Source organism: Phycodurus eques, chromosome 18 (assembly GCF_024500275.1).
Source record: "Phycodurus eques isolate BA_2022a chromosome 18, UOR_Pequ_1.1, whole genome shotgun sequence".
NCBI classification, from domain to species: Eukaryota; Metazoa; Chordata; class Actinopteri; order Syngnathiformes; family Syngnathidae; genus Phycodurus; species Phycodurus eques.
This window is the reverse complement of record NC_084542.1, coordinates 7,910,539-7,934,731: the sequence shown is the minus strand read 5'-3', so window position 1 is coordinate 7,934,731 and position 24,193 is coordinate 7,910,539. Positions and strand designations below refer to the sequence as shown.

The 24,193-nt window shown below is 42.2% G+C and overlaps 1 protein-coding gene across 1 annotated transcript; it reads left to right on the top strand.

The window, feature by feature from the left end:
* Positions 1 to 988: 988 nt before the first annotated feature.
* Positions 989 to 23,431, top strand: cd109 (CD109 molecule). Its single transcript, XM_061705104.1, has 32 exons — positions 989 to 1,062; positions 1,635 to 1,801; positions 1,882 to 1,910; positions 3,302 to 3,538; positions 3,614 to 3,739; positions 4,952 to 4,991; positions 5,083 to 5,164; positions 6,234 to 6,327; positions 7,426 to 7,558; positions 7,632 to 7,741; positions 8,633 to 8,884; positions 9,872 to 9,979; positions 10,056 to 10,118; positions 10,247 to 10,420; positions 10,483 to 10,638; positions 12,425 to 12,514; positions 13,550 to 13,812; positions 14,661 to 14,778; positions 14,860 to 14,973; positions 15,723 to 15,941; positions 16,120 to 16,252; positions 16,661 to 16,837; positions 17,101 to 17,182; positions 17,387 to 17,615; positions 18,540 to 18,714; positions 19,785 to 19,975; positions 20,078 to 20,215; positions 20,731 to 20,796; positions 21,646 to 21,785; positions 21,888 to 22,038; positions 22,349 to 22,451; positions 23,238 to 23,431. The coding sequence occupies exons 1-32, from the start codon at positions 989 to 991 to the stop codon at positions 23,429 to 23,431; spliced, it is 4,428 nt and encodes a 1,475-aa protein (XP_061561088.1).
* The last annotated feature ends 762 nt before the right edge of the window (positions 23,432 to 24,193 follow it).

Here is a 24,193-nt window from a genome sequence, read left to right as displayed (position 1 = left end):
ACACACACACACGCACGCACACACAGACGCACACACACACACACACACACACACACGAAAGCTCTTGTTAGTGAAAGTTAAATTAGCCTTCTAATTGCTTATCACATATAAATTTAGAATACCCTAAATAAAAACTATTAAGATATAACCTGGAACCAGAAATAAAACACCCATATAATTCGATTCACACAAAAAATGGAGTTGTCTGCTTTAGCATTTGAACACTTCAGATATTTCCGTCTGTTAGTACTTGAATTATATTTTACATGAGTTTCAAGTTTTGATTTGAACTACTGAATTACTTAAGATTCATATCATATTCTAATAGACACATTATAAACTCATGGTTCAGATTTGGCCTGTCACATCATTTTACATGAACCGCAAAAAAACGTTGTTGTTACCAAAACTCTTTTTTAATATACATAGAACAAGAGTTGAAAAAATATTTTTTCTTGACTTTGGATTTCAAAACTATATCCAACAGTTTGTTGTGTATCTGTAATAAAATGGTTAGGAGATGATATATTTAATTGGTTTCACGGTCATAACGGCGCTCTGAGGGGAAACACGAACTATAATGTGGTCCATGACAAAAATGAGTTTGTACCTGTATTTTTGACAAAATTGTTACCTGTGTGAGGGTGTATTTTCCCCTTCAGAAAGAGCATTAAAGGTCTAAACCTTAGCTCTCAAGCTTGGCTATGGTAATAATCACATTCACATAAACATAGTTCGTCATGTTGTGAAAGTAATCTGGAGCGACAAAAACCTTTTGCTCAACCTAAATCACAAACACGACGTGACCTTTTTCCTTTCCCCTTCCTTTGTGTGAACAGGCTCCACCAAGTGATCGTTTCCCACGAAGGGCGTAGACGCGTAAAGCGATCGGGGTCGACCTCCGGGAGGCTGCTAGAGAAAAGGCGGCGTCATTCTCACGTGTGAAGAAAAGCGCAGCGAGAGGAGCTGCGGCCGTCATTCGGAGCGGATGGAGCATCTTAAGAGTTTCCAGGTGTTCGTGGCGCTGCTCGGCCTCGCCGCCGCCCAGAACGTCACACACAGGTAACGAGTCAACCTCTGCATGGAAGGCTGGGTCATTAATCTGCAACTAACGATTATTGTAATAATCGATTCATCTGTCCATTTTTCAATTAACCAATGAAATAGATGGAAAAAAAAAACACACAACACACAGGTCATTATTCAAAATTGACAGTGCAGAAAATGCACAAACATAAATTGCTGATGATTCAGTTCCCGGTTTGGTCCGTAACTGTCAGAAAATCGGCCAAAATGTTAATCTTTGTTTTCCAACGTAAAAGCAGATGTTTACAAATGTCTTATTTTGATTCCAGAGAAATATAATCAGTCTGAGTTCATGGAGGACTACAGAAATCAGAGAATATTTACTGTTGAGTGGCTCAAAGCATTTGGCCATTTTTTCAGCTAAACAATATCGCTCAATGATTAATCAATTATCCAAATTGTTGTCGAATAATTTGAAGAATCGATTAGTTGTCCATCAATCAATTAATTGTTGCACCTCGAGATAAAATAAAAAAAAATGTTCACAAACATCTCATGCACAAAACCTCGAGAACACGAAGCAAAGCGCGTTCCGTTGCTGTTTTCAGTGCGGAGCGTCCTGCGTCCTACCTGCTGCTGCTCCCCAGAGTCCTTCAAGCGGGACATCCGACATCTTTGTCTGTCAGCGTCCTGACGTCTTCGGCGGTCACGGTGATGGCTCGCATCGTCCACGCCGACCAGGAGATGGCCACGCAAACGCTGGACGTGGGAGGAGGTGCTGTCCTCGCTTTGTTTTGTTTTATCATGAAAGCAGGAAATAACGAGGTCTGATTGAAACTCTCTGATTTATTGAAGGATCCACGCAGCTTCTGACTCTTCCACCTGTGAGTTCCTCTTCTTCTTCTTCTTCTTCTTCTCTTGAACTTTTCTTGCTTTGACGGAAAAGAAAACAGTAATAGGATGCAAACATTCATTCAAAAAAGCAGACCTTTTAGTTTCTAAACCAAGCTTTTACATTATAAAGAATCCTCGAATAAGGCATTCATACTGAATTCATTTTGTCAAGGTAAGACAAGGTGAGGCAGCTTTATTTATATAGCACATTTCATGCACAAGGTAACTTTAGCCATTTTTAATCTCAAACTGAATTGAAATGCAGTGGATGGACCCCTGCATACTCGAGGTTTTTCAAATGTTTTTTTTAATTTCCATTTTTTTTCTTTTTTGGGGGGCAAACTAGCCCTGAAAATGCTTATTGGCAGCTTTTTTAACCACAAAAACAAATAATTTTTGTGGTTAAAAAAAACCAATAAAAATAATATTGTTTTTCCAATGCAATTATAATGGACATCAATTATCCGCGTATTTTCACGATTCACGGTCCAGCACGGGCCCTTTCCACCTGGAGTCCACTGTATATGCATTTGTTTTTTTTCATTTTTTAGAAATTCATTTATCTCCACTGCCGACGGCTTTAGAAGTAAAATATCCATTTTAACTATGTGTGCTGGCAGTGAATGAGTCAAATGCCTTATGTCATAATTATATATATATTATAAAATATTTATTTTATGAAATCATTGATGTATTTATTTAAATATCCATCCATCCATTTTCAACACCGCTTATCCTGGTTAGGGTCGCGGGACGCTGGAGCCTATCCCAGCTGACTTTGGGCGAAAGGCGGACTACACCCTGAACTGGTCGCCAGTCAGTCGCAGGGCACATATAGACACGGACAACAGTTCGCACTCACATTCAGACCGTCACTGAGTGGGAACGGAACCCACGCTGCCTGCACCAAAGTCAGGCGATTGGACCACTACAACATCAGTGACGTATTTATTTAAATATTTAAATAAAATTGTAAATACTGTATTTATTTTATGAAATTTAATTAATTACAAATAACATTAAGGCATCACAATGAATTATTATTTTATTACACATTGGCATTTTTTATATACACTTTTTCATCAAATTATAACATTTAGGCAAACTATCATTTGATGACTAACAATTTTACACATTTTAGATGAATTAAAACAAATAATAATATTATTTTATGACAATTTACACCTTTTACATATGCATTTCTTAATTATGAATAGTACAATTAAGTTATCGGAAATAATTATTATTTTATGGCAAAGGGTTTTACACATTTCAATTTTTTTAACGCTCGTCTACCTATGACCTGGCCCACCTTTCCATGTTAAAAATCAAATGAGCATCAAAGCCGTGTAAAGAGTGTCGCTGTTGGCCCTTGTGGCAGGTCAGCGTCGACAAGTCAAGCTTCCGCCAAGCCTGCATCCTGGAGGTCACAGGTTACGCGGGCAGACAGCATGTTTTCGCCAACAAAACACGTTTGTACTTTGAGCCCCGAGGCTGCATGACCTTCATCCACACGGACAAGGACGTGTACCGTGCGGGTCAGCTGGTCAGGATCCGGGTCGTGACCCTTCAGGACGCCATGAAACCCTGCAACAGCTCGGTGGACATCCTGGTCAAAGTCAGACAATCAAATCTCTAAATCATCAATCGATCTGCTGGTCAATGATGTTGATTTGTGCTGCTTGCGGTGCAGGACCCGCGGGGGAACCTGCTCAGGCAGTGGCGCGCTGCACAGGCAGTCCTGGGGGTTCTTTCCAGAGAGTTCCGTCTGTCCGAGGAGCCTCCGCTGGGCCAGTGGACCATCTCTGCGCTGGTGGACGTGAGTGTGACACTCCTCCCAAAAACGAGCAGAATGTCAACATTTTCCACTTTCCATATGTCTTTCTGTGACTCTTCCAGTCTCCACATATCTCTGTTGCAACCTGTACTGTTGATCAAATGTTTTCCTCCCATGATGAAGATGAAGAAATGCCAATTGAAACTGGAAACGTATTGGTCCATTCATGGATAAAACACCTATTGTGTAAAAATACAGTATCTATTTCACAAAAAAAATTCTTTTGAAAAATCATTTTATAGTGATTAGGGACTTTTCGATGAATCATTTCAACCTGAGAGTCAACCATATACTTCACAATCTAAAAATCCTTATGTGTTGATTAGGGAGTATTCGATTTATCCTTTCAGCCCTGGAGTCAGTTATAAAGTCCACTGTCTAAAAAAAAAAATGCTTTTACAGTGATTAGGGAGTATTAGATAAATCGTTTCAGCCCGAGTGTAAAATATACAGTCCACAATCTGAAAATCCCTGTGGAGTCATTAGAGAGTGTTCAATTATTCGTTTCAACCCGGGAGTAGTCAACTATACTCTCTCTAAAAATCCTTTTGTAGTGATTAGGGAGTATTCAAATAATCATTTCAGCCCAGGAGTCAACTATAAAGTCCACTATCTAAAAATCCCTTTGCAGTGATTGGGGAGTATTTGATCAATCATTTCAGCCTGGATGTCAACTATAAAGTCCACTATCTGAGAATCCCAGTGTAGTGATTCGGGAGTATTTGGTTAATTGTTTCAGCCCTAGAGTCAACTATATAGTCCACAATCCACAAATCTTTATGTAGTGATTAGGAAGTGTTCGATGAATCGTTTCAGCTCGAGAGTCAACTATAAATCAGACGCAGACTGCGTTTGGAATCATTCATCATTCCCTACTCCATAATCACTACAAAGGGGTTTTATACAGAAAAAAAAAAAAGTCACGTGTTGCGACTTTTTCCATTCAGCTTTTTCTTGTCGAACAACACGGTAAGGTAGTAAAACAGACCAAAATCCCGATGTCCGGGTGTGATGCAGGCCGAGAGACTAGTTGCTTACTTGGGTTGTTTTAGCCAAATGCAAGCATGTAGAAATAAGTATTAATTCGAGATTGACACGTTTCGAAAGAGGTGGCCACTCTAATTTCCTCGGTGTGTCTATGCTTAAGAGTTGTTGCTGTATCACGCACAACAACATCTTGGCTTTGCTCCACAGGGGGGCGCGACTCGCAAACATGTGCATGTGGATCGCTATGGTAAGTGCGTATGTGATAAGGCGTGACACGGTAGATGTGGCGAGTATGGGGATGCGGTGAAGGTGTTTTGAAGCATGTGTTGCTCCTTAAGCCATGCCAAAGTTCCAAGTCACGATGGACCTTCCGGACGTGCTCCATCGGGAAGACACGCTGTGGGGTACCATCACAGCCAGGTTACAACGTCTTCTGCACTCTTTTCCTTTCCCTTCTCCATCTTTTCCTTGATTTATGTGATTTGTATGAACATGTTTTCCATGTTTTCGTCAAATGAAGGAGACTAAACGATCTCTTTACTCTTGACCTCATTGGTTTTGTTGTGTTTTTTGGGCCAAATGCCAGAAGGAAATGCCAGCTCTTAAATCTTTTGACTCATTCACCGCCGAGTCGGCCATATTTTCAGCTATTTTACAGAATTTTGAATGAGCTTTTAAGACTCACAGAAAATGGTTTTGTGACAAAATAAGCACCAAACCCACCAACAGAAAGAGTAGATTATCTTTTCCATTCTTTAGTAATCAGCATTAGAACATAGGTTGGTGACACCAAAAACGCCTGTTTCTGACCAAAAGTGGAGTAAAGGAGCTTTTTCTGGAAAAAATCATGTCGAGCAGATCAGTGACTTCAAATCTAATATTTTTTGCTTCATGGACACCTCAAACTGTAAAACAACACAAACAAGACTGAGAAAGGGCTTTTTTGGGCCAACATATTCATTTATTTATAGATAAACAACTAAGAATTATGCCATGAGCGACACTGCTTCGAGTTGAACATTACTGTTCTTTTTACATGGCGTTTGACATTCAATTCATGAACTGTGTCATCTTTTCTCACGATCACAACACAACCATGACAAACATATTAGACATATATATATATATATATATATATATCAACCAATGTAAACATCCACGACAATGAATGAGTTCATCAGGGAAGCCAAGTTGGCAATTTACTGTAAATCAGTGGAAGAGACTTGAATACTTTTTGCGAAGTGTGAGCTTCTGAAGGGATTTTCTGCAGTTTGTGTCCCAACAAAAATGGGTGAAAGTTCAGTGGTAACCTTGGCTGAGTTTGCTTGTCTTTTTTGTAGCAATGACCTTTTTTTTTTTTTTTTTTTACACCGCTCTCCTGTTCAGGGTCACGAAAGTGTTTTTTCTAAAAAAAATTTCTTTTTAAATATCCCTCTTCCTCTCCTCCTCTCATTGATGATGAAATGGCGATGACTTGTGCACCTGGCAGGTACAAGTATGGACAACCTGTGAGAGGACACATCAACATCACTGTGCTGCATCACTATCATGGAATTGAAGAAATCTATGATGAACACAGACAGGTAGTATAGTACAGTACAGCATCGTACGGTTTAATTGAGTATGGCATGGATAGCTGTACGGTATTTAATGGTATATACAGACCCTTTCCAAAAACAATTTAATATCATGGAAAAGTCGATTTATTTGAAATTGTTTAAATTGTGGGCCCTGAATCTATAGCCTATAAAAGTTTAACTTTTCAAATGGAATTATGGAAATAAATCTACATTTCCATGATATTCTAATTTTTGGAAAAGGGTCTGTAGTCGGAACAGTATGGTACTGTACAATGTGGTGTTGTATGGTATAGTATGGTATTTGGTGAGCTATAGTATGATATGGTGTAGGATATTATATTATATAATAAGGTACAGTTTGGTATAATGTAATGTTGTATGGTATGGTATATGGCAAGCTAGAGTATAGTATGTAGTATGTACAGTATATTATATAGTAAGGTACCAAATGGTAAAATGTGGTGTTGTATTGTATGCTATGTGGTAAGGTATAGTATAGTATAGTATGGTGTCCTATACTGTATGTTTAAGTGTGGAATGCTGTGGTATGTTACGGTGCAGTATGGTTTGATATACTGTAGTATGGTGTAGTACAAATTACTTTAGTTTTGCGTGGTTATGGTACAGAACAGTATGGAATAGTATATTAGGTGTGGTATGGTATGGTATGGCCCATGGTAATGTATAGTATGGTTTTGCATTATATGATGTAATTTGTGTAGTAGTAATAATATTGTACGTTATGGAGTGGTAGAAAGTATGTATAGTTTAACATGGTGTAGCATGGTATGCATTAGTATAGTATAGTTCCGTATAGGATAGCATAAAGTAGATTGTAGTACAGTATATAGCACTGGGTAGTATGGTATAGTATACAGTATTATGGTATAATGTTGTAAAGTAAGGTATATAGTAGAATAATACTATAGCGCTTATAGTAGAGCATGGTAAGGTATAGTATTGTCTATATTAAGGCACAGGTAGAGTATAACATACATTGTAGTAAAGTATAGTATGGAATAGTATGGTGTAGCAGAGTAAGGTACAGTATAGTATGGGCTGTAAGGTGGTGAGGGGTGTCTGTTTTTTTCCCAATTTCAGATTGACGGCAACGTCGACTTCAATTTCGCTCTTCCCGACATCTACGCGAGGAGCGGCAGCGGATCTTCTGCCACGATGTACGACGAACAACAATTCCTGAAGGTCGTCGCCCACGTGACCGAACGCCAGACAGGTGAGCTGCGTGCGATTCCGAGGCGAACGCCGCGACTTTCGAACCTTCGTCAATCTTCTCATCTGCTGCTCAGGCGTCACCGTGGACGCAGAGGCCCGCGTGTGTTTGGTCGAGCACATGTACAAAATTGACTTTACGGACTATCCCAAAATTCTGAAGCCTTCGATGAGCTTCACTGCAACAGTAAGACGAGCGCACTCACATATGCACGCTCTTCAACACACCAACATGGTGCGCCAGAATACAGGATTCACTCGATTGGAGATATATTCACACGAAAGCTAAACATAAAGTGTGTCATATTGTACACACATAACTTCATGAACAAAACACTCAACGTATATAGTGTACCCCCGCTATTCGTGGGGGATAGTGAAAATCTGCTCATAATTGTCACCCATTGGAATTGTATTTATTTATTTTTTTAAACCCAAACAAATCTTGAATAAGCAGGGATAAACTGCCAGAAAGTGTTTTTTTTTTTTTTTTTTTTAATTAAATGAGTTTATTTCTTTACATTCCCTTTTGTTTGGCATATTGAACAATTAAGTGATAAAACAAATACAAACAAGTAATAAAACAAATAAACACATACAGAAATAATCAAATAAATTAGAAACACAATCAATTAATAATTAAATTAACCCATTAAGCTTATTGAGAAATAAAACAAAAAAAAATCATTAATAAAGCAAGCTGTTAAGCATTTAAATATACAAACAATAAAATAAGCTGTTAAGCATCTTAAGAAATAAAGTGAAAAAAGAATAAACACAAACATACAGTAAATACACAAATAAAAACAATTCAAATAAGCTATTGAGCACATTAAGAAATGAAGCAATAAATACAAAATTAAATAAAACAAGATGTTAAGCATAACAATAAATAACTAAGAACTGCATGATAAAATACACAGTTTTTGTTAAGCATATTAACAAATAAAATAAAATACAAATCAGTAATCTGTGGCGTACTTAAATAAAATAATAAATCAATAATAACAACAAAGTAAGCCAAATGAAATTGCGGCTCAGCCTGTGTCCAGTTTACTGTATTAGTGTTGTTTGTCAGGTTCACGTGGGCAAATCCAACAAGCAGCCATTGTCAGACGAGGACACGAAGAAGACACTCAAAGTGTACGTCGTGCAACAAGTACAAACTCCGCGGGACAAGTGGACGCGCACGACGCACAACGAGTCGGGACCGTGGCATCCCTCTCCCGACGAGATGGCGTCTCAGGACATGGAGTTTCCCATCCCTGCCGATGGGGTGGTGTTCATCCACTTCCTGCTCGTGAACCACACCCGAGTGCTCACCGTTGATGTAAGTGACAAGCGGGAAGTGACCGCTGCTTATATGGCGTAGTATTGTATGGTTCCATGTCGTAATTTATGGTGCAGTTTGGTTTACCAAATTGCACGGTGTAGTAGTATATGGTCAACGGTATACTGTAGTTTCGTGAAACATGGTCTAGTATGGCATAGTGTTGTTCAGTATGGTATGACATATGTACCTGTAGTAAGGTGCAGTGGCACATGGTACATAGTAAAGTACAGTCTACAGTGGGGCGTGTCTATACGGTAAAAAGTCTACACACCCCTGTCATAATGCCGGGTTTAGTGATTTAAAAGAAATTTGACCAAAATACATAATTTTAAAACATTTTTTAAACATTTTCTCTAGCCAGTGGTTTTCAAGTACCATCTCAAAAAAACTCCTTGGCTCTCCAAGTACCACCAAAATGATCAACATTAAAATACAGTCACATAGTAGGCCCAAGTATTCATCAAAAACGAGGCAGAATTTATTCCGGAAAAGTATATTCAATAATATTGTAATTTGTAAGCCATTGTAACATTATGCAGGGTTCAGTTTGAACATTAATACTGTGCTTAAATACAGAAAAACAAAAATGTACATTAATAAGGATTCCATTAACATGTATTATTACACATAGGAGTTAAATAAAAAACTGTACATAAATAAATGTTGGAAAACGAACAGTTCTAAAAGATTAAATGCAAATGTATTGTACTTATAAGTTAAATACAACTGAACTGTACTTAACAAATGTACTATCAGTGATTCTTTCGTGTATCACTAGAGGGAGCCCGCATACCTAGTAGTTCTTGTGCCACACTCAGAAAACCACTGCTGTAGACTGTACAACTCAAATGGGAAGAAAAGATCAAAACATCTTATATATAGTGTGTCTAGTAAGGTATAGTCGTATAATGTGGTATGTTGTAGCAAGGTATGGTATGGTCTCTGCTGACAAAGTTGCAAGTGAACATGTTTGCTGATGTTCAGGCCTCAGTGGAGGACAGCTACCAGACGCTCCAGCTCTACTCCACTTACAAGTCTCCCAGTCACTCGTACGTCCAGATCCAGATCCAAAGCGGCTCGGACGCCGCCGAGGTAAAGCCGACTTATCCAGGTCCAAATGCGACCGGAGTTACAAGTTTGTGTTTGAAGCATCTTGTTCATGGTCCAGGTGGGCTTCCCATTCACGCTGTATGTTGACGCCACTTTTCCCGTGACTGGAATTCACTACGTGGTGAGTTCCTTGTGACCATTCTCCTTCACCGGATGTCCTTCGCTCTATCTCAGGGCCGGACTTCGGACCCCTCTGCTGTATCTCACCAGGATGTACTCAGATTTTGACACGTCATTGTTGTCCTTCAGGTGAAGTCTGGAGGTGTGATTGTTTCTGCCGGTGAAGGTTCTCGTCAGCTAACTTTGGTTCCGGAAGCGTCCTGGACTCCGATGATCTCCGTGATCGTCTTCCTGGTACGAGAAGACGGAGAGGTGGTCAACGACGTGGTCTGCCTGGCTGTCCATCCCTTCCTCCGCAATCAGGTTGGCCGTCATCGTTGTTGTTTGGCAACGGCGGGAGGATGACGCTGATGATTGATTGACAGGTGTCGGTGAGCTGGAGCGAGCCGGAGAGCAGACCGGGCAGCGAGGTGACGCTCAGAGTGTCCGCGGCCGAAGCAGGCTCTATGGTGGGGATCCTGGTGCAGGACAAGGTGCTGTCAAGGTGCGAGCCGCGCCTTGACATCACAAAGGAGATGATGGTGAGGCTTTGGCTGTGTCCCTCACTAGCCATTATTTAAAGTATTTACAGTCGTGCCCGATATAGTGACTTGGCCATTTTGTAGTGATGTTGGAATGTGAGTAGAGTCGTCTCTCGCCATATTAAGATTACTATGCCTTTAAACAGTTTGGGAAAACCCAGATGATGTCATTTCTTCGGTAGTTCCCGTTAGGTTTATTGACATTTGAGTTAATTAGAGACACACCAGTGGATGTATTTGAACTAGGCACACTTGAAACACACTGCTTCTTTGTGTAACATCATGAGTAAGTCAAAAGAAATCTGTCAAAATATCAGGAAGAAAATAGTGGATTTGCACGAGTCTGGTTCATCCTTGGGTGCAATTTCCAGATGCTTGAAGGTGCCATGTTCATCTGTTCAAACAATTATACATTCACACGTATAAACACAATGGGAATGTCCAGCCATCATAGCGCTGAGGTAACAAGTTCTGTGTCCCCGAGATGAACGTGCTTTGGTCCAAAATGTGCATATCAAGCCAAGAACAAAAGCGAAGACCTTGTAAAGATGCTGGCTGAAGCTGGTAAGAGTGTGTAACTATCCACAGTGAAACGAGTGCTGGACCGACATGGGCTGAAAGGCCAGTCTGCCAGGAAAAAGCCATTACGCCAAAAGAAAACATCAAAAAGACAGATTAGAGTTTATAAAGGCATACAGGGACAAAAAAGAACGTAATTTTTGGAGATGTGCTGTGATTTGACGAAACTAAAATTGAACTGTTTGGCCATAATGAGCATCGTTCGGTTTGGAGGGGAAAAAAGGAAAGCTTGCAAGCATGAGAACACCATCCCAACTTAGAAATCCTGGAGTGGCAGCATCATAATGTGGGGTTGGTCCGTTGCAGGAGAGGGACCGGCGCACTTCACAAAATAGATGGCATCGTTAAGAAAGAACATTGTGTGGAAATACTGAAGCAACATCTCAAGACATCAGCCAGGAAGTTCAAGCTTGGGCGTAAATGGGTCTTCCAAATGAACAGTTGCCAAACTGGTTACAAAGTGGCTTAAGGATAACAAAGTCAATGTTTTGGATTGGCCATTACAAAGGCCTGATCTCAATCCTTTTGAAAATGTAGGGGCAGACCTTAAAAGGCATGTGCGAGCAAGGCGGCCTACAAACTTGGCTCAGTTACACCAGTTCTGACAGAAGGAATGGGCCAAAATTCCTGCCAACTATTGTGAGAAGCTTGTGGAAAGTGTTGTCAATTGTAGCAAATATGAATGAAACGGATGTAAACTTTGACTTTGAAGAAAGTAGTGAAAAATTGTCTTCAAAGAATCCTTCTCTTTTTACAGTATTCTTGCTTTTAGTAAGTAGAAATGATAGGAATCCGAACTGACCTTAACCAGGAACATTTTAGTCTAGTTTTATGTCAGACAGTGAGAAAAAAAGTCTTTTTATATATTGTATGCAAATATCTGGTTTCAACTGTATATGTTGTGACTGTGCAAGATTGTGTGACCTGACTGATGACTTGTTTAAATAATGACTTGACTTGCTTTAGTTTTTCTGCAATACTATAACTTACCTGAAACATTAACTTGAATACGCGGGACGACATTGCGACACATTTATGTGCAACTTACTACCACCTCTTGTTTCCTGCACAGTATAAATGTGATGTTTAGAGGACCAGAGATGCGCCGTGAAAGTTGATCCGCCGCCACGCCCGCCCGCGTCCACAAAACGTGATGTGTCGCTCTTTTTGTCAACGTCGTCTCTCTTTTTTTCTTTTTGTTTGTCAGGCGCTGCGGGAGAAAGACGAGTACCACGCTTCCACGGAAAACCAATATCCCGAGCACAAGGGAATGGGAGATCCGCTCTCAGTCTTCACGGTCCCCACACACACTTTTGTTGTTGTTTGCGTCCCTCCCTGCATTCTTCTCTTTCAAACACATCAGTGTCGGGATACCTCCACGAAGGCAAAAGCAAACAATTGTTTTGAGAAGATCATCCACAGCGTCTCATCCAAATGTGTTCCAATGCTTTTGTCCATAATACGTATTTCAGTCCTCTTATCTACATCAGCGTTGCACTTGGACAAAATATTAAGTATGGCAGCTAATGAGAGTGATGAAATAAGAGCATAAAAATAGTTAGGTCAATGTCTTACTTAAAAACATCATAAAAACCTAAAAGTTATAAAAGTATTTTTTTAAATAATATATAATAATCAGTCTCAGTTTTCATTTGTATTATTTATAATGTATTTAGCCATAGTTATTTAACCTATTATTTAATAAAATAAATAAAGCATGTTTAATGTATAATATAAAAATGATTATTTTACCTTTTCATTTATTATTTACAAAAATCCTTTAAGAAATTATTGAATTAACTTTTTAAAGAATGCAAATGTAAAATTGTTACTTCTAAAATAGGAATTCATTTTCATTTGAATGTTATTAACAATTAATTCACTTATAATACATTTAGAAAATATGTAATCAAATTAATAAAATGGAAAGGTTTAGGCAAATTGTTTGATTTTACTAATATTTTCATTGTATTATTTAAAATAAATTAATAAATAGACTTGTATTCATATTTAAAATTGTTAGTTAAAAAAAATGCCTTCTTATTTTAATATAAAATGTAAAATAGTTGCTTCTAAAAGTAACTTAGTCATCGTATTTACAAAACGTAAATTTACATTCAAATTGTTTTATTTTAGTACTATCAGTTAAGCAGTTATTAATTAGATAAATGAATTTAAAGGAAAAATGAAAAAATACAATTGAATTCAGCTTATTTTTTTCGAAAGGCGCTAAATGAATGGTGTAAATATTACACACCTCGAGATGAAGATCGATTATGAATGTGTGTGCGTGCGTGCTTGTGCTGAGAAATCAAACGTTGTGTCGTTGCAGTCGTGTCAACTCATTGTTTTGACAGACGCGTCGCTCCATGCGACCGATCCCTGGGTGGCAGCAAAACAAGGTCAAGTTGAAAGGGATCGTCGGGCAGAAGGTTTAGACACGCTGACGCTGATGTTGACGCTGATGTTGGTCCTTTCGACAGAGGAGGACTACCTCCTGTCCCAGATGGACTCCGAGTACCAGGATGAGGAGCACGGGCGGGAGTCAGTGGATTGTCCTACCGAGACGTGGATATGGACGGAAACGTTCACAGAGTGAGCGAGCTCCAATACATACGAGACACTCCATCTTCTCATTGGGCCTATTGGCCCCATCACTTGGTAGTCACTCGTATAGTAAAGTATCGTGTCCGCTGTACAATGCAGTAGAAAGTGGCGCAATGGCTTGGCATTCACAAATAACACAGTCTAATCCTATCCTGTGTTATTTGCTGAAAAATTTGCCTTCTCGCTATTTCTCTGCTTATGTGAAAGCAATGACATTGTTGCTTTGGCGCCATCCGGTGGCATCTTGGTGTCAAGGAAGTATGTTGAAGTGAGTTGAGGAGCCTCATTTTGGCAAAAGTAGTCTTTTGCTGCCATCTAGTGTCATCAATATGCAATTACAGTACAGCATACAGTGGACCCCCGCTATTTGTGGAGGATAGGGACTGAGACTGACCACGAATAACAAAAATACACACATAATTGATGCTCATGATAATTTCCATTAATTAATTAACAAGAAAACTCATATAAGCAGCGGATAAGGAAAAAATACTGCAAATCAGTGGGTGTTTCTGTGAATAGTGGGGGATTCCCCCCCCAAAAATAAGCAAATAGGTGAATCCGTCAATGCCGAACTGCAAATGTGCCGGTGTCTACTGTAAACCTTTTTAGGGGGTGTCAATAACTTTTGTGCCAGGACTCAGTCCCTATCACTCACCAATAGCCGGGGGGGGGGGGGGGGGGGGGGGGGGGGGTTCACTGTACTACTGTATAATACAGTGTTGTGTAGTAAGGTACAGTATGGTATGAATGAGTGAGACAGCTCCCACACATACTACAATTGGCCACAATATTAGGAACACCTGATGGACATGAACTGCATGTTGTTGTCTCAGTGATTCAAGGTCAGCGGAGATGAGAGTGACGGTCCCAGACAGCATCACCACCTGGACGGCCACCGCCTTTGTCATGTCCAACACGCTTGGCCTCGGCGTTGTCCGGAAGCCCGCCCAGGTCTGATACGATGGTACCCGGCCGACGTGTTCTTCTCAAAGACATCTCGGGTCCGACGTGAAGTCTCGTGAACTCCCGCAGCTCAGTGTCTCCAAGGAGCTCCTCCTGTCCGTCCACCTGCCACCAGTCGTCACTCGTGGCGAGGAGATCGTGCTGGAGGTCCTCCTCTTCAACAACCGCTATGACGACCTGCAGGTCAGGACTTGCAACTCCCAATTCTCGCTACACTTGGCTACATGCGCCAACATGGGCAGCGGCGACACATAAGGCAACATATGTGGCAACATTACAACAGGGTGGCAATGTCACATGGAAACAGGCTGGTAATGACACGTTGCACACGGGTGGGCGAATCATCACATCTGGAGACAGGTGGCTTGGGCAAATGGCAACGTAGGTGGCAGCAACCTCAGCAGCAGCAGCAACACTGGGATAAACATGCCAACATACTGTAGATGGCAAAGTCACAGGGCTACATAGGCGACATTTAACATCAGATGGCAGCAGTAATGCACAGGTCCCAGGTCCCGCAAATGGTGACATAGGTGAAAGCAACACTTGGCCACATGTGGTGGCAATACACGTGGCAACGGTGCTTGGCAGATGGGATGAAAATCACATATGGAAACACAGGTAAGGCTGCACATATAGCGACATCGGTGGCGACAGACGCAACATATACCATCAGAAGCGTTGGCAATGACGCGTGGCAACACAGGTGGTAGCAGCAACACTCGATAGCGCTCAGTATATCACAATAACACATTGCTGCGGTAGTGACATAGGCAGTGGCAATGATGCTCGACAACAGGGCAGTAGGGCACCATAGGTGGCATTGACAAAAGTCTACATAGTTGGCTGCAACTTCATGTGGCGACGTCGGTGACGACGCAAGTGTCAATGGGTTTTGAATAAAAGTATCCGTGTTGCGTGTTTCTCCTCAGGTGATGGTGCTCGTCGTTCAGAACGACACCTTCGAGTTCATCTTACCGGACATCTCGCAGCTGGCGGCGCCCAGTGCGCGGCGGGTGTCGCTGGGCGGAAAGAGCGCCGCCTCTGTCCTGTTTCCCATCAGGCCGCTGGTCCTCGGCGACGTCAGCGTGACGGTGATGAGCAAGTCCTACGTGGGCGTGGACGTCACCCGAGGGAGCTTCCTGGTCAAGGTGCTACGGACCGTCGCTCAGCAAACATCTTTTTTCTTTGGCATAGCTTAGAATCGAGAGGCTTGAGGCGCCGCCAGAGACATGGTTATTTCCTTATGGTCGTGTGTGTGTGCACGTGTGTGATAATGTGTATATGTGTTTGTCTAATTGTGTGTGTGTGTGTGTGTGTGTTTGGCAGGCAGAAGGGTTGGAGCAGTCGTTCTCCACATCGCTGCTGCTGGACGTTTCGTTTCGCCTCTCTAACGTGATGACGTTCATGTTCCCTGACGGTGTGGTGGCGGGAAGCAGGAGTGCCTGGGTGACGCTGGTCGGTACGCGAACGTGCGCTACACACACTCCAATCTGTAGATGGCAGCGCAGTGCAGTCAACTGATGATAGTATTGTTGACGTTTTTGCTGACTTTAAAAAAGAATAATAATAATGCTTGTTAACATTTTTGTTTTTTACTTTTTTAAAACATTTTCGTTGACACAAGACATTTTGTCCCCGTTTTTGTTGACATTTTTATGCTTTTTTTGGGACGTTTTTGTTCATATTTTTCGTTGAAGTTTTGTTTACACTTTAGTGGACATTTTTGTTTAAGTTTTAACCTTTTCTTGATGCTTTGTTTGACGTTTTTGTTAACCTTTTTGTCAATGTTTCTGTTGATATTTTGTGAAAGTTTTTATCAATTTTCGTTGATGTTCTTATTGATGTTCTTTTCCCCACGGCGACACAGGGGACATCCTGGGGCCATCTATCCAGGGCCTGGGCTCTCTGATCCAGATGCCGTTCGGCTGCGGCGAGCAGAACATGATCCACTTTGCTCCAAACATCTACGTGTTGCTCTACCTGAACGCCACCGGGCAGGACCACCAGGAGGTCCGAGACATGGCCGTGACCTACATGGTGTCAGGTGGCGTCCGCTCATCATGTCAATCAAAATCACACATGTTCATCTGTCCATCCGTCCATTTTCTATATAGCGCTTAGAGGTGGGGTACACCCTGGACTGGTCGCCAGCCAATCACAGGGCACATACTGTATAGATAAACAACATTTCACACCTAAAGACAATTTAGTCACGTCTCAGACGTCTTTGGTAAAAAAAAAATACAATTAAGTGGGGCTTGGTTTCAAGCTTTGTGGAACACCTTTTGACGGCGTATGCGTCGGCAGGTTACGAGCGAGAGTTGTCCTACCAGCGAGCAGACGGATCCTTCAGTGCCTTTGGAGAGAGGGACCGTTCTGGAAGCACCTGGTGAGTTCAACAGATACAATTCTAGAGCTCATAGAATGTTTTAATGCTCAGAAAACTTTCTAATGCATAGAGAAAATTCTAGAGCTCAGAGTACTTTCTAGGGCTCAGAGAACATTCTAGAACTTAGATAGCTTTAGAGTACTCAGAGATCGATCAACACATTCCAGTGTGGACGTGACGCTGCCGAACGGTCGCTTTGCTCAGGCTGACCGCCTTCGTGCTGAGATGTTTCCTCCAGGCGCGACCGTTCATAAGCATCGACGAGCACGTTGCGAGGGGGGCGGCGTCCTGGCTGCGCGGCCGGCAGGGGGCTGACGGCGTCTACGAGGAGCCGGGACGCGTCATCCACACGGAACTCCAAGGAGGTCTGGACGGGCCCGTGTCGCTGACGGCGTACGTCCTCATCGCGCTGCTGGAGGATCCCAACATCAGGGTAAGACGGGCCGCCTCATATGGGCAACGCGTCTCCAAATGCAGGGGTTCTCAGACTTTAAATGGCATGCACCGATAAGTGCTTGCGTTTGAATACTCTCCGATCCCAAGAACCAATACGCGATAATGTCATTCTGTTGACCAATTGTGATGAAAATGTGTTTTATTTGACTGAAATATTGTTAAAAACCTTTTTGAATAGGACATAAGATTCACTCAAATCACGGTTGCTCATTTTGTCTACAACAGATGTTCCATTTTACTGTATTTCTGTGACAAGAAAAACCTGCTGTAAAAATATTTGGACAAACTGCATATTTCAAAATATCAGTGAACAGCTTCAGTTTGAAAGAAGTTGGTTTGGTGCAACCTTTTTATGTTTTTGTTTTCATGCAATACCACAACTGGTATGTATTCTTATTGAGGCTGTCATTATCAAATCTTTTTCAAATCAATTATTCTATCGATTACTCCATCAATGAAACGAATATTCGGAGAAAACATTATTTCACATTTAAGTTTATTGCAAAATATTTTTTTCCTGATTACTGTTCATTAAGCGTATTGTTGTTGATTTGGTTTTGCTTGATGATGAAACAAAACCACATAAACAACAATTAAGCAATATCACAATGTTTTTCCAAAGTTTTTGAAACTGAGAGCTACTGCTAAGCTCTAATTTGTACGGACATATTTACAAGGCAGGGGGATAACTGCACCCTCTTTCCGAATAGTTCCCACTTAGTTTGTAGGTGTAGTGAGTCAGTTGTTTTCCTGGTGCTATGTAGGTATGAACTTTTAAGAAAAGAAACATGATAGTATTGAACCTTAACACTATTTCAAGGTACTTTGCGGACACGAAGTCACGGGTCACTAATGCACCAGGCCTAGAAGTCATGTGATTGGCCCGCTCTCTGTCTGTCAGACTCAGTACGCCAGCCAGGCGGCGGCGGCGCTGATGTTCCTGGAGACGCGACTCGCTACGGGCCGCGTACACACAAACTACAGCCTCAGCTTAGTCTCCTACGTGCTGGCCGTGGACGGCAGCGCCAACGCCCACGCCGCGCTCGACCAGCTGATTGGACGAGCCGACATGATGGGTAAGTGCTTCCGCAGACAAACTGTCTGTTTCAAACCCCAATTCCATTGAAGTTGGGACATTGGGTAAAACCTAAATAAAAACAGAATACAAACATTTGCTAATCCCTTTCAACCTATAAGTAAATTGAATATATTACAAAGACAAAATATTTAATATTCAGACTGCTAAACTTTTTTTTTTTTTTTTTTTTTACCCATATTTCAAAATCTTACAACTGCTGTAACTCAGCAAACTGCAGTACTGTTAATCATTCTCTTAGAGCACAGGTGCCAAACTGGTGGCCCGGGGGACAGATCTGGCCCGGCACATCATTTTATTTGGTCCGCGAAAGCAAATCAAAATTGCTAATTGTGTTCTATTGTAATAACGTTGAGATATCGCAAGCATTTTTTGTTACCAACCCCCCTTTGAAAAGAAATGCACTAGTTGACATTTGTTTTTTTATAGGCTTCGGATTTTAAAAGTAGTTATTCATCAATTTGCCGTGTAATTATATGAGGTGATAATTCCTTTACATTTGTTCACAGTCATAACGGCCCTCAGAGGGAAGCCATAACAACGATGTGGCCCGAGACAAAAATGAGTTTGGCAACCCTGTCTTAGAGGATTAAGAATGCACAACTTTAGTATTGTTATATTGTCTGGCTACATGTGTTCCTTCAGCGTTATAACATCGCAACGTTTGATCTTATTCGTTCACCTGTCTATGGCATTTTTCCATTGTGCTTGTTGTGAAGTGAGCCGAGTTGAGTTCGCTGCACCGATACAGCGCTCGTACCACAAATGTTTGCTCACACGTCAAAAACAAAAACATCAGCTGAACGACGGCACTTTTATCTCAAAGCACCACCGTACGTAACTTTGAATCAGGTGATTCTACGTTTGTAAATATTTACTCATATGAAAACAGAAAAATGTATTCTTCTCATATCATCTCATCTGCTCGACTCATCTTGACCTCTTCAAATCCTGTCATTTTCTCATCATTTCATTTTATTTCATAGTCTCGTCACCACGTTCAGTCTTAAAGTTTTTTGGGGCGACGTTTTTTTTTTTGCGTGCAAGCAGACGGCGTCCCCACGTGGACGTCGCCCGCCGCCGGTCTGGCGTCGTCATGGCAACCCAGCTCGGCCGACATCGAGACGGCGTCCTACGCTCTGCTGAGCTTGCACAAGCTGGGCCGCCTGGCCGAGGGCGTCGGCCTGGCGAAGTGGCTCGGACGCCAGCGCAACCCCGCGGGAGGATTCGGGAGCACTCAGGTGAGCCAAGGCCCGACCGGAGCGCTTGAATTTTCAACATTTTGCTCTGCCAAAGCACTTTGCAAACACGTGTTCTGAAAATTCATAATTGTGGTATGACAGGACACAGTGGTGGCACTGCAGGCCTTGTCCACGGTTGCCGTGTTGCTTCACCATCACGACGTCAACCTGAGTGTCAGCGTGAACGACAGCGTCTTCCACGTCAACGCGTACAACCGGCGCCTCCTACAGACGCAGCGGGTACGCCGGAAAACAAGCGTGACCGCGCTTTGGTGTGAAAGGTTCATTTTCTGTCATGTTGGGGTGCACTGCGGTCGAGTGCAGAGAACGTTCAGTCACTTTTGACCCGACGTATGTGCTTCTGAGCCGCAAATATTTTTACCCGGGTCGGCTTTCCTCACGTGGACAATTCTTACATGAGAAACGAGTGCGAGAGAGCTTGCAGCAGACATGAGCACCAGCAGAGCCATGCAGTTCGAACGCTCATTGTATGATAATAAATCGCTGCACGTACCTCAGGACAAAAGTTTCCAACATGTCGATGAATGATTAATTTTAAAATGTACATATGGGCAATATCCCTGTGAAATGACAAAATAAAACTAGCTTTTTGAAAAGAAAAAAAAAAAAAGTCCACGACTAAAAGCAGACAACAAAACAGAAATCATCAATTCTAATCTCAAATTCAAATCATACTGAATCCTGAATATGGACAAAAGCTCAGATCATGAGAATTTTCTCTGGCCGTGTCTCAGGTGGAGCTGAAGGACCAAATCTACCTGCAGGTGGCGGCGGAGGGCCAAGGCCTCGCTCTTCTTCAGGTACCCAGAAGACCACCTCCTGTTTGATGAACGCTGACGAGGAAGTAGTATTTCATAGATGTTATGAAGATGTGGACAGCACCATTAGGATTGCGTGTTTGTGTGTGTGTGTGCGTGTGTGTCAATGCCAATATTCAAAACAAGATTTACTCTTAGTTTTTTAGTATTAGTCATTTTTTTTCCCCCACAGCGTTTTCGCCACAGAAATAATTGAAATTCACATTTTTTTTCTTTACAAATATTGTGAAAATAAGTGTGTCCTAAACAGGCATTTATATACAGCGGATTCCATTTTTAGGTGCCTAAAAAGTCCGCTAAAATCCCTACGCACTACAGCGATTCGCGAGTAGGGAACGAGTGAATGATTCCGAATATACGCCCGTGAATATTCTCATTCATTCACGTCATTGTATTCTCAGTAGAGTCCGACCGATAAAGCTGATGATAGCGTATCACGGATAAATCGACATTGGTCAATAAGTAACCGATGTATCAACTGAGAGAAACGGCCAGAGAAACTTTTTTTTCTTTTCTTTTTTCTTTACTCGATGGTAGGCTGACTATCGTCCCAAATGTCAGTAGAGTCCTGGCGGAAACACACTTTAGGCCACGTCAATGAGAGGGTTCTAGTTTTGGAGAGCGTATTACCATATTTGAATAACTTGACTTTTTCACCGGCTTTTGTCGTGCTTCAGGAATCACAGAAGTCGCTAAATGATGACCGAACAGCTAATTTGGCAACACATTATTCAAATCAATTAATCCCACCTCCCTACCATACCGTGGCTTAAACTCCAAAAATAAGTCAAATCAGTTCCTGAGGTGTCGTCGTCTTCTTCTTCTCTTGAGCTGAACGTGATGTACAACGCGAGGACGGACGAGCCGAGTCGCCGTCGACGAGACGCCGACTCCCACGAAGCGTTCGACGTGCAGGTGCGACTCTTTGACGAGGGCCAGGACTCGCGTGCGCATCTGGACGTGTGCTGCAGGTATGTCACGTGCACGCTCACGACACCCGCAGCAGCTACTCATTTCGAACGCAAACCGATGTTTCGCTGAAGTAAACGTAGACTTGTGACGTGACCGCTCAGTCTGACGAGGGGCCCGAACGCGACGGGCATGGCCCTGGCGGAGGTCGGCCTGCTGAGCGGCTTCAGCCTGCGGCCCGACGCCGTCCGGCTCGACGACGTCGTTAAGAAGGTGGAGGCGCGGCCGGGGAAAGTCGTCGTCTACCTCGACTCGGTGAGGTTCCAGAAACATGCGTGTGCGACACTGTGCTGAGGCACGCTGTCTGTGTGTGTGTCTGTGTCCATGTCCGTGCGTCCATGTGTGCATCTGTTTGTGTGTGTGTGTGTGTGTCTGTCCGTCTGACTGTTTGTGTAAGTGCAAGTTTGTAATAATTTGTCTGTATATATGTGTGTGCCTGCTTGTGTGTATCTGTCTGTGCTTGTTTGTTTGGATGTGTGTGTCTTTCGGTCTATGCGTGTGTGTGTGTTTTTATGTTTGTGTGTGCGAGACAATGTTAATTGTTGTAATCTGCACGTGCGTGTAGATTACAACGGAAGCGGTGTGTGTGCGACTTCCTCTGCTGGTGGAGTTCAAGGTCGGCAAAGTCCGGGAAGCCGTCGTGCTCGTCTACGACTACTACGAGCCACGTGAGTCACAGCGCAATGTTCACCACTTCCTGTTTTATTACATATTTAATGTTTCATCTCAGGTGGGCCCTGGGCCCGCCTTCCCCTCTTGGCTGGGTGGGGCGGCAATTCCAGGACACCGCTGACGTTTATTGTGCATGCGAGACAATGTTAATTCACATGCACGCGTCCACAGACACACGCTCTCGGGACTCATTCGCTCTGGTGTGGGACCACTCCCTAATTGCGATAAATAACTCTTAACTCTCCTTGTGAACTTCTTTGGATGTCCCCTCACTTGCACTGCGCTTCGACAGATGTTTAAAATGTACATAGCCCCTCCCACCATACTGCAGCACTACCCTCGTCCTACTCTGTCCCTGTCCTGTCCTATATTGTCCTATCCTTCCCTCACACGGTGTCCCGTAGAAAACCCGAACCCAATTAACATTGTAGTATACATATAATGCTTTGTTTTGTTTCAGCTATGTCCTGTCTTTTCTTGTTTATTTTTCTCTCCTGTCCTTTTTTCTTTTCTCTCACTCCCCCCCTTTAAAAACTCATTCTGTCTGACTGAAATTGTCAATACATCCCCATCATAATAGAAATAACTTCACTGGCAGTGTAAAAAAACAAAACAAAACAAAAACCTCCACTATTACACAGTAAAACTGTTCTGGCATAAAAAGTAAAGAGCTTCTCCATTTTGCATGAGAAAGCAGCCGACAGGTTGCTCAAAAAAAATGTTTCAACACTCACTTCCTGTTTAACGACTACTTCCTGTTTCACCACGTTCACTTCCGTCAGGCCGTCGTAGCGTGCGGGCGTACGGTTCCGGATGGCGCGGCGACGTGGACTCGTGCTTGTTTTGCGGCGACGGTTGTCGTCAGTGCACGAGCGACAATGATTGGATAGAAGCCAGCTCCGCCTTCAGCTTGAGGCTCCGCCCCCTACACGCTCTTTCTCTCCTCGTCTTCATGACGACGATGCACCAACTGTGATGACATCATCGTCATCATCTGGTCAACATTTAGTGTCTGATTGGACAAAAATAACTCCGTAAATCTTTCAATCATTTAATCAATAAAGTAATAAAGCAGGTGAATCATTTGTGGCAAAACATAAACAGCACAAAAAGTAAGGACATTTGTGTTGGATATCTTATTTGTTTGCTGTAACAGTTCTTCTTGGCAATAAATATTTTTGTGTTAGAAAGCCTTGTTTATTTCTCTTTGAACGTGTTCCATATTTATAAGGAACGCACATTTGTGGGATGAGCAGCAGAGCGAAGAATGGCGAAAAAGTGCCAAATATCTGCCAACGCCACGTATGATTTGCTCTTCGGATGATTGACGCTTTCCAGGTGCAGAAAGTACTGTACTGTTTCAAACTGTCAGAGGACGCTGCAGTCCTCTGACCATCCACGAGGTGCCAGGCTTGTCCAACGTTTTATTTTCTTAAAAGTTCATTCAACGCCCTCCAAGTTTTTCTCTGCGTTATACCGACATTTACAAAAACAAAAGAAAAAAGTTGCAAGTGATGAGTGAAAAGAAAGACGAAAATGTTTCAATGGGGTGACTCTACAGAAATGTAAAAGCAAACATAAAAATGCATATTTAGCTCCAAAATAGGATCTCATATCATTTAATGATCATATAATGCTGTGCACGTGTATATGTTGTGCATATAATGCACTTAACACATGACAGTCATAAAAAGTGGTAAAATATAGTTTTAACTGAAAACATTTTGTGACGCACAAA

What these genes read in the sequence shown, in the direction of transcription:
- cd109 (XM_061705104.1), top strand. Translation starts at nt 989, where the DNA reads ATGGAGCATCTTAAGAGTTTCCAGGTGTTCGTGGCGCTGCTCGGCCTC. An exon ending in TCGTCGTCTACCTCGACTCG is followed by an intron (nt 22,039 to 22,348) that starts GTGAGGTTCCAG and finishes ACGTGCGTGTAG; the next exon opens with ATTACAACGGAAGCGGTGTG. An exon ending in CTACGACTACTACGAGCCAC is followed by an intron (nt 22,452 to 23,237) that starts GTGAGTCACAGC and finishes CACTTCCGTCAG; the next exon opens with GCCGTCGTAGCGTGCGGGCG.